This window comes from Ciconia boyciana, chromosome 8 (genome assembly GCF_034638445.1).
Source record: "Ciconia boyciana chromosome 8, ASM3463844v1, whole genome shotgun sequence".
Taxonomy (NCBI): Eukaryota; Metazoa; Chordata; class Aves; order Ciconiiformes; family Ciconiidae; genus Ciconia; species Ciconia boyciana.
Window position 1 is genome coordinate 59130822 of NC_132941.1, and position 11261 is coordinate 59142082.

General features: G+C 43.9%; 1 protein-coding gene across 2 annotated transcripts in view; it reads right to left on the reverse strand.

Annotated features, from left to right (window-relative positions):
- SHTN1 (shootin 1) overlaps positions 1–8236 on the reverse strand; it is a 68688-nt gene extending 60452 nt beyond the window's left edge. The window contains exon 1 of one of the 2 annotated variants that reach the window (XM_072871743.1): positions 8033–8236. In XM_072871743.1, coding sequence (XP_072727844.1) covers positions 8033–8090 — 58 coding nt within the window. In that variant the 5' untranslated portion in view covers positions 8091–8236. The remainder of the gene's footprint in view (positions 1–8032) is intronic. The other variant, XM_072871742.1, reaches the window with a different exon arrangement.
- Between the last annotated feature and the right edge of the window lie 3025 nt (positions 8237–11261).

Genomic DNA, 11261 nt, shown 5'->3' on the forward strand with positions numbered 1-11261 from the left:
GTCCCCTCTTCTCCTTACCTACCCCTGAGACTCCTACCCACCTCCCATACTCAAGAAGCAGAAAAAAAACACACCTAGACGAACAGGGAAGAAACCACGCTGATGCAGTTGCTCCAAGAAAGGGCACCTAAAGTGAAACAACATATTTCCTACACAAGAACGTAAAAGCTATGCCTCTTGATCACTGTTCCACTTCTAAGCCATTTCCCTGTTCCCTTTAGAAAAACAAGGGAAGAGACTTCTTGCATCCAGATGCAAGAAAAGGAACGAAAACTGTATCAACAGACACAATTCAAGCTTCTTCATACCTGAAAACCTCTAGTGTTTGCTCACCTTTAAGGCAAACTCATACTTGCTCTTCAATACTTTATAAATGACCGAAAAATGTAAATATAGATTTGCCCCACCCTTGACAGCTCTCCTCACATGCTCTGTGAGCCAAGAACTCTGAATCATCAGCCCTTAAGGCACGGATACAAGAACAAGTTACCAAAACACCAGGATGCGAATTTACACAACGCTCCAGCAACCTCCAGTGAGGGCTCACCTGTGCGAGACTGAAAATTAAACTGCTTGTTCAGGGTAGCCTTTCCTTCTTTTATGGCGGATGGTAATCCAATGGCACGTTCATCATGGAATGCAAACACAAAATCATCAGCTACTCCACGCTGCACTCACACAGCACCTTTCTTCAGTGCCTTTTTACCATGCCCACCCCCTTACTGCCGTTGCAAAACTATTAGTTCTTCCTTCAATACAGCTAACACATAGTAAAGATCTGATATCTTAAAATAAGATCGTTCTTCATGGATGGCAAGCTCTAGATGATGCTCCCATACAGATCCCATCATTCAGATTTTCGGGTATGGATTTATTAAACACTAAATCTAATGAAGAAACTGCTGTTTGTATCAGGCCTGGAAACAGAAATAATAATTTAAAAATGACTACACACATTTTCTGCTGTATATCAGATTCTCTGCAAAGGCAGAAGATGACTTAGAAGTCATGAAGTGTGACTGGAAAGTTGGTGGATTTTTTTCTTTTTTTGAATATTGGGGGGGTTGGTGGGAAATTTTTACACAAAGTTTTTCAAGTGTTTTATGTACAATTAAGTTTTGAGGCCACCTCAAAAAAAGTCAAGAGTCTACATAACCTTCACTGAAGCACTAAATGGCATAAAGGTAACAATGACCTCTTTGCTCTAAATCTACCCTACAACAATCAATACCAGCAGCGTTAGGCAACACTTCACATGTTCCAAATCTCATATAGATTATTCAGCCTTAAAACCTCTTTGGTAGATTAGGAGGTACCATTATCACTCATTTATAGACTGACAAGCCATAAATCCTGTTGTATGACGACTTCCCTAAACCTTGTCTGAGAGACAGGACTATTTTTTCTCCTTAACCTATGAAGGCTCTCACACAATGTACACAACAACGGTACCTCAGCATCTCAAAACTTCTTACTCTCACCTTGACTCAATCAGATTATGCTACAAAATAACATAATTTCCAATAAATTAGTGGTGAATGAAACAAACAAGTGAAGATGCTTTACTAAAGGTGCTACTAAAATTCCAGAATTATTTATAATTTTCTCAAAGAATCAATATTATAGCATATACTGATAGTAAAATGCCTATGTTGTACTCATTAGCCTCCAGTGAATCCTGAAGAACTACAATAAATACGTATCAGAGACCTCTTGAGATCCTGTCGTTGTCTGACGCTAACTTAAGTTTATCCTTAATAGAATTATCCCTGATATACAGCAGTATTATATAAACAATTTATCAGGATACAAATCACATTTCTTTGCTTCAGGCTATCTTCACGCTGTACGAGGGCAAGACTACAACTTCACTTCAAGACTAAGGAGAGAAAAAAGTTGGAAAAAGGAGACAAGAACAGAGTATTTTGGGCTATAGCTCTTAACCCACCCAAAACATATTCCCAGCCAACCCTGTTCTTATTGCAAAACAGTCAAACCACAAAATAGCCAACATGAGTGAACACAGCATGCTCCTTCATAACATGACCATGCTCACTCACCAACTACTCACTCCACAGCTTGGTTGGCCAAAAGGGCTGTCCTGTCAACATGTATCAATGTACTTTATCTGTATTAAATTAAGCAGGTAACTTTGTATACAGAAGCTCTTTTAATTTTATCTTAGTCTTTTGATTTTTAGTTGTGAACCTGTGTCTCCTGAACCTGGATTTGCTAACAGAAGAGATGTATTATCCAAATTAGATGTTTTATATATTAGATACTTATTATGGCTAAAAAGCACTTATTAGTAAAACAAGGTCATAAGGGTAAAAGTATATAATGACTATAATGCATAGTGAACAACAGAAAAGACACCTTCATTTACACAGTGAGGTAGTGAGATTCTTCCTACTCTTTTTATTTAAAAAATTCATCAACCCCTTTTCTAAAGCTGTATATTAAGAAATACAAATTAAAAAACCAGCATTAAAAATGCTACATGCATATACTTTACCATTTATATTGTAAACCACGGTGGCCTTCAAGTAGGCTGAGAGCCTTTCCATGCCAAATCAACGAGTAACGCCACTTGAGCATTTCAAACCTACTTATTTAATCAACAAGTAAGTAGAGCTGTCAAAGGAAGCAAGCATCATTCCACTATTTATTCTTCTAGACTACAGACCAGGCATGTCTTTGCTGGTCCAGGCAAGAGAAAGAGCTTACAATGCAAGAAGTCCTTCACTCCAGATGAAACAAGCTATCCTAATGAAGTCATTTCTTGTTGGTAGAAGTAAACTAATGCCTGTCTTTTTGCAGGTTTGGATATATGATTAGAGAGAGAATTACCCCTGACAGCAACACTGCACCAGAAGCTTTAATGGGACTGCTGCCACCACCCTCCCCATCCCAGTGTACTTGGAATAGGAAGAGTCAGGCCAAGTCTGTTGTACAAACCATCTCTCAAACAGCAATGGTCTCCCTACAAGCACAGCATGCACAAGACCTGTGAACTGCTGTCAAGAGTATAAACAACAGTCAAAAGGGCTCAATTTTTCTCTTGTTCCCCCTTTTAGGCTCAAAGATCCTTTTCGCTAAACCCAGGTGATCCCCATTTCAACGGGATGCCGTGTGGCATTGGCAGCATGAGCCATGTGCAAACTACTTCAAACTGATGCCTGGACAGCATTTTTAACATCTCCTGGACCTCCACGAAAGAGAGATGGAGCTGAGAAATAAGCCCTTAAGGGCTTGTGTCAAGGTGAAGGTATGCGATGGCATTATACCCGTTAACTTTACAATTACTCCAAATCTTGAGCCAGAATATATAAAACTATTATTAGGCCTAAAGCTTACATGGCCAAACCAAGCTTTTGGTCGCATATCAGTTGCACTAGCAGATACCTACAAGATTCAATTACCAAACAGTTCTTAAAAAAATAAACAAATAAAAATCATGTGTGTAAGTACACAAAGGTAAGCATTAAGTACAAATACTGTAAGTCAGGTCCTGTGTCTCTGTTCCCACATGCTTTGATTTTACTCAAATCTGTATAAGTGCGTACCAAGAGGTTTTTTAATGGGACCCCAAATTTGCATCCTGCAGTCTTACAGCTTCCTGGAAACTGGAGAGGGAAATTAAACACACCACTGCCTGATAAAGCCCAACCACTAAGGTCACACCAAAAGATTTGCCTTCACAAGTTTCTGAAAAACAGATATGGTTCAACACAAGAAACTGAAGTGGGAAACACTTTTAAACTTTAATAAGTGAAGAAAACGTTCAAGCAGGATGGGTTCTGCTGGGGAATGATGATCGCTGTGTATGAACACCCACATACACAGGTACATGGGGGGAAAAAAATAACCTATAGAGCACATGACTACAGAGGGGAATGCAGCAGCCAGCAAGATATCCTAACCTAAACAAAGGAATTCCTCTGGCCATAAAAATTACCCCTCTGCCACAAAGAAGAATAAATTTGTCAAATCACATTAGTACTTTTTAAGTAGATGCTATTGACAAGCTCTTACTCTGAGATATTCGTGCCAGATTTGCAGTCTGTTCTTTAGAAGATACATGGTACTCCCTTATTCAAAGTTTCTGGCGGTTTTTTGTTTTAAAGAGATCAAATAGATCTTAAAAAAAAAAGTCATACAGAACCACCGTGCTTGGGACTAGAGACTGGAAATCATCAGATTTCATTAAATCCAGCCAACAAACACAGAGCAAGATAAGACCTTTAAAACTGATGAAGAAAATCCAGGCAATATAAACATGTACAGTATATGTGTAGCTAAGAGTAGTTGTTAACCACTATAATTTAACAAAGTGACCAGAAACGTGACTCTGACAGTGGCAGCTGAAGTGTAATTTTATCTAGTTTATAACTCCAGATGTTTTGGTTGCTGGCTCCTGTTTTCAGCTGAACAAAGAAGGGATCACAGCAGAGTATGACTCTGTCTTTAAGGGCAAAGTACCAGCAGTGCCAATAAAACCAAAGACAAACAAGGCAATCTTCCAGGCAGGTAACCAACCGCTGTTACGATGCAGCTGTTAGTCAGTTTGCCTCGGTTCCTCAGGTTCTACAACCAACCATTAATAATGCAAGGTTTTGCCTACTTGATTTTGGTTTGTTTCAATTTTAAGTCTTACCCATAGGAATTATAAGGATCAGTTGAACAGAAATGTGCACTGCTGGAAATATCACTTAGAGTACAGTTAGGTAATACCAATATTCATAGCGGATCTGCTTTATCTAACCAAGTCATCTCAGAAAGCTATTCACAGGATTAAAACTGAAACAATACTTTTAAGTCCTAAATATCATCAATACAGAGATCGTGTTTCTTCACGATGCTCACCTTAAACTTGGAAATGGAGCAAGCTGAAGAATGATCAGTATCAGGTATCTGAGTCTAACACACAGGACTTGGAAAATTCAGCACGGGTGAAAGATAAGCGTATCTTGCGCACAGACAGCTTCAGTGTCCTTGTCGCCGTTCAGAGCTCTGTGGAACAGCCAAGTGAATTTGCCCAGACACCAGTCAGCATCACAGCTGCCATTGAGAATTGAGCGGGCAGCTACAAAACACCTGCCTCAGTTTCAATCTACTGACCTTGTTTAGGGAAAGTATAAGGAGTAGTTGAAACGTGACAGCAATCAGCCACGTGCGCTGCTGCTTGCCTTCCCCTCTACCTTTCACATCACTTCTCAGACAGTTTAGCTACCTGGTGTCAGGCAAGTTTCTCAAGACTAGAAAAACACATACTGAAAGAGAAACCAAACAAGGGCCACTGAACGAATGTTCTCTGAAACCCCTCCAAATCAAAGGGTGTTTTTCAGAAATCTGACTGAAGACCATAATGTTACAGTAATCTGAAGCCATATGCCACTTTGAATGCAATAAAGATATGACTCCTGAAAAGTATGTACAATCTTTACCCCAAATATTCAGGGACAGCAGATCCTTCCATCAACTACATTTACTTCCAAAGTAATACTGTTTATATGCACCTGGAAGCAGTAGAGAGGAAAAATAAGAGAATTTTTTTTCTCCTCTTTTCATGCTGCTTCTGTTTAACAGAGCATCCTAAAATTGCTTGAGGAAAGTTGTTAGTATCGCAAATAGTCTTGTTTTGTTGTCAATAAGAATGGAGGGTAAACTATATATTCAAATTTACCGTACATAAAGAGGAAGCAAATTTACTTACCTACAATAACAATATTTAGGTCATTACTGTTAGGAAAATTTTATGCATCTCATTACCTTTTCATCATTTGGACTCTACTTTCTACTTTGTCTTGTCAGTTAACGTAATTTAACTACGGTGTAGTATCATAATTTTGCATTGTTTTAGATGCAAAACAGCATATAGAAGAGTATTTTCAAAAGTTTTCCACTGGGTAACTTTTCACCCATAAAAAACAACTTTCTTGCCAGCCATGCAATGACATAAACATTTGTTAGCCTCACAACATACTAAAACTCCTACATTTGGGGACAAACATCCATCAAGAAGAGTGCCTTACAGGGCAGAGTCTGCCGAGTACAGTTTCTATGTCACCAGCTGAAGTGGATCTGGGACAGCCAGTCCTCAAGTTACAGTATCTTTCCCTTGAACTAATTCCTGCAGTCCCATAAACTTTCATTAGACACTAAAGGACACTCAGCCTACTGGAGCAGAAGACTTTCAGACATCGGAACTGAAGCCTCAACCTAACCAATTTCAAGAGGCTAGGATTTCTCTAAAGAATAACCCAAACTTGCCTTTTTTGCAACTGATTATTGTCATTTTAGCAACTGTTCTTTTGGCATAGAGAACTCCTCTGGAGCCAACAGTACTGGAGGGGAGCAGTCAGTCAGCAAAAAACAGCTTTTTAGCCTTATTTTTTGGCCCTGTATTATCAAAATGCACAGCTATAAGATTATCCTGAATTTTACACCCTTGTGACTTACAAGTATGTAAATCACAATCTACCCAGTGCAACCAGTAATCACGAATTTACAATGCTGAGTGTACAGGAACAATCAAAAAAGAAGTGCCAAAGCAGGTCACAAATAGTTCATAAATATCCAGCTGAAATTTGGTTAAGAAAAGCTTCCGCTATACAGCAAAGGTGACTGAGCACATTTATGGTCAGAATGAATGACAGAAAAAGGGGCGCTGATCACACCCCCGTAATTTCACTCTTTTACACAACTTTGTCCTTTCCAGACAGCTTCCAGGTCCTTTCCAGACAGCTCCTCTCAGGCTCCCGGGAGACCAGGAGAATGCAGCTGCAAATTACAGCATTGGTACTCTGTACCTACTGCGCAGGAAGCGGCGAGACAGGAGGCACGCCGATCACTTGATGCATGCTCACAAACAGATGTCCACAATTCAAATGGCTGGTAATGCTGGTTCTTCAAATGTTGCTCACCTGCTTACCAAGGCAGAAACTTTGCTGGACCAACCTGGTTCAGGGATAGACTGACCAGGGAAGTTAAAAAATGGGCTGCCTTTTGAGCATGCAAGCTCTTTTCCATGCCCCTTCTTACAGAAGATTGAATATTACAATGTTTTAGTTTCCGAGCCAAACTTCTGCACTCCTGAAGCTGAACATCTACAACACTGAAGTACTGGACTTTTCTACAAAAGCACCAAGAGCGACTCACACAGGGAACCAGAACAAGCACTTCCTTTCATTTACACCGGAACTGCAAAGGCTCCACAGAAATTTATGGCATATCAGGGTGAGCCCCAAGCTATCGGCGTGAAGTTTGCACACTGACGGGGTGCGGGATGGAGAGTGATGGGTTGGGTTAGTATCAGATTCTGCCACGCAGAGCAGGAGATGGGACGCGACGCCAGGTTAGGCGCAGCCCGGCACTCCACGTGAAGCTCAGCTCCGCAGAGAGACAGTGAGACAGACGGACTTTCACCCTCTGGAGCTGGCCAGACATCCGGACTCACCGGTACTGCTGGCCAGGGATCAACGCCAGCCGTTAGCCATGCGCCCGTCACCAGCACGCGGGCTAGACTGAATGCCGGGCACGAAGGTCCGGGTTGACAGCAGCGACGGCCCATGTGCTGCGGCACCTCAGCCTCCTGCCCTCACCCCAACCCACCATCGCCCACCGCGACGCCCGCGCTCACCCAGCTTCAGCCGAGAGCACCTGCGGGAAGACGAGGCAGCTGGGATGGGCACCGACAAGGGGAACAGCCAAAACGTTTCACTCCCCCGATTTATTCTGTTAAGGCTTTTTTTTTTTTTTTTTTTTTCTCTGCGTGGACAGAGAAAGGGGCCTGGGAACGAGAGGGGACCTGATCGCCGGGCTGGGGACGCCCAGGCCGCAGCCGCCCCCCCCGGCGCAGGCCGCGCCCGCCCTGACGCGCCCCGTCCCGCCGCGCCGCCGGGCGCGGAGCCCTCGCCTCACGCCGCCCCGCGGCGGCCGCGCTCCCGCCGGCCGAGCCCGGGCCCGCGGCGGCGGAGGGGAAGCCGCTCTCCCCAGCGCCGGAGGCGGCGACGGCGCCGCCCGCCCCTACCTTGGTCTTTCAGGCTGGCGAGGAGCTCCAGCTGCTTCTCCTCGTCGGAGCTGTTCATCCTGCGCCGCCGCCGGCCAGCGGCCGCCCCGCTCCGCCCCACCTAGCGCGACTTCACCTGGCAGCGGGCGGCGGCAGCGGCCGGAGCCCCGGGGCGCGGCGGGCGCGGCGAGCGGCCCGGCCCGCTCTGCACATGCCCAGACTCCCGCGGCGCCCCAGTGAGCATGTGCGAGGGTGCGGGCACGGCGGCACCTCAGCCCGCGGGCAGGCTCCGGCTGGCAGGCGCGCAGGCAGCCCGCACACAGGCGGGCCCAGGGCTCCCGTCCGCCCCTGCCCGCTCCCCAGGCCGGGCAGGGCCTCGGAGGGTTGCTCTGGTTGTCAGCGAGGGGGTAGGAGGGGAAAAAAAACCCACCAACAGGCCACCGGTCAGAGGAGACCCATGTCCTCGTAACCCCCTTGGCGCGGCCAGTGTGCCAGCCGCCCTCCCGCGGGCACAGACAGGCCGTGAACGCCCTTCCCTCCAGCCGCCCGGGCGGGGGTCTCCCACGGGTCCCCCTTGAGCCGGGAAGAAGCCTCCCCGCACGGCTGCACGCATTTTTCATAAGCCCTTTTGCACGATTTGCGTAGGGCAGCTTTCCACTTAGGATCCGTGCACTGCCCAGAGGAGTGGTGGGAGGACATAAAACTGCTATTTGAGTACCGTGGTACAAAGAAAGCTAAAAGGGTTAAAAAAAAAAAAAGAATTGGAGGGTTGCATTGCTGTTTGTGAGGATCTGAGGAAAACAACTGCATGCCAGTGCCAGTGTCCAGCACTTAATCGCAACATGAGGGCGGAGGGCTTTGCCAGGGACCCCGCTGTGTTCATCTCAGAAGAACACAGTTCTCTCTGCTGTTGTCTGATGATCCCTGTGTGAAAAAGGAGGGGATCCTTTTCAGGAATGATGGGATCCTAATACAGAGTGTGTGAAAAAGGAGGGGATCCTGATACAGAGTGATGATCTCTGTATTAAAATGGTTACCTTACCAGGCTTATCCCAAGGCTGACACTGAGCGCGTTGCAGAATTTTCTTCTGCCTCTGTATTTTGCTGAGCTTCAGTAGCGGTCAGCTGAGTGGCAGCTATCTTCAGATTTGCACGGGCAAAGGTACAATTCATACACCTCCCTCCCTCCCTCTTTGGCAAACACCTATCGTTCACCATGGCAGGCAGGTCAGAAAACACAGCATTGCCACAGACGTGGCAGCATTAGTTAGAAATATCTGGGAAGGAAAGGAAAAAGACCTCACTACAAAGAGTTGCTCAGTCCTGCTGCCTCCTTCCTCCCAAACTGCATCTTCTAATCTTCTTGTCTTGACCTAAACCGTGAAGAAACTCCATATTGATGCTTTACAGCATTATCTGTCCTAGAGGTAGTTAATAACACGTGTAGCATCCTGGAAAGAAGCCAGGAGATCCGTGTGAGCGATACTGGTGTCTCATAAGCGTGGTATGCTCATGTAAGGCAAAGGAGGGCATGCAGGGAAGTTCATAAGCTAGTCAGCTTATTTTGGACTAGTCAGCACAAAACACATTTAACTGTACCAGATGCAAAGTTATAAATTCATGGTCCCAGAGGTGGAGTCATACACAAAGAATGGGAAATTGTCTTGGAAAATGAAGGCTCTGTAGAGGAAGTGGGAGGCAAAGCACAAGTAATTACATACGTGCTGCCTGTAAGGTACTACAGCAAAAGAATGGGATGTACGCTGACAGCAGGGAAAAAAATTCTTCTATGACATTGACAAGACCAAAATAAAGTTACTGTATCCAGTTCTTCAAAAGATGGTACAGAGACATTTACGGAGAAAGCACAAGAGAAAAAAAATGACCTAAGGTTTGAGGAGAGTGCTTTGCAATGAGACACATCAAACCCTTGATCTTTTTAATTGATCAATAAGGAAACAAATTATTTGGTTATGTTAATTTCACAGGAGAAAATCCTCAATACTTGAGGGCTTTTCAGCCTAGTGGAAAAGAGTCAACCGGAATCTGTGTCTGTAACCAGAAGCTGAACGTAAAAACTACAAATAAAGTCACACATCAATAGATGCCTCCGTTTGAAGGAACACAGAGTTTTCCTTTAGGTCCTTAGAGTTCTGGACTGACCTCAGTTTTGAATAGCCCCCACTTTAAGTCAGAGCAGTTTTGCCAGTGTTTTGCTTTTTAGTGTCCTTTCTTGGGCTGCCTGTTGGCTTCCCTTCAGCTGCAGGTCTCATTGCAAGCCCCTCTTCCCATTGCTGATATCAGCCCCCTCCGTTTTTCCAATTTCTTGGTCACAAACCAATTTCTTTCATGCAGCGCAATAGCAGGGTTTGCAAAAGAGTCATTGTAGGGTTGCTTATCGCTGCACCGTGCCAAGACACCGGACATCTTCGTCTTGCAACAATGTTCTGTCTGTTGTACACAGGCAGAACAGGGCATAAAATCTCTTTGATATCTGCAGAGACAGTAAGCCAATTCTTCCATTATTTTATTTATTTGTTCAAATTAGAGTATTATGGCTCTGTCAAAAGAATTCCCTTCCATAATTCTATATTGAGGCTTCATCATTGTTCTTATTGTTATTATTCACTTAGACCTACATCAAGTTACAATACCTTGAAAAGTAAGCATTTAAAACAAGGATGTCCTTGTTGCAGACCCTTTTGGTTACCACTACAACATTATTCCTCAAAGATATTAATCACTTGTTAATCAAGTGTTGCTTTTCTTTTCCTAAGTTAGCAGACAACAGAAAAATTAACTTCATTACTAAATTTGCTAATGGATCCCCCTATGCTCTGAGGATTTAGCATCCCCAGCAATGTTTCCCTGGTTCATGAATTCAGTTCATTGTTTCAGTGTTATTTTAAATAAGAGTTAGTCCGTAATGCCTATTTCTATGTAATATAACGTCTACATTGTGATTTGATAGCTGATGCCGTAAACCATTAAGATCATAAAAGGCCTGAGCAGGCAATACAAGCGTCTGACATGGGATTTCATGATGTTTAAATAGGGATTGGGTAGCAATTGCTTCCTCTATCAAAGAAAAGCAACGTACTTTGAACATACATAACCAGTTTCTAGTGATAACATTTCAAGAATACTGTTTTATCCTTGTTAAATGGGAAGGCTAAGACTAAAGGTGTCTGAAAATTTGTCCAGTACACAGTCGGTACCAGTGTTGGGAAAAAAATCAAGGACAGAGTCA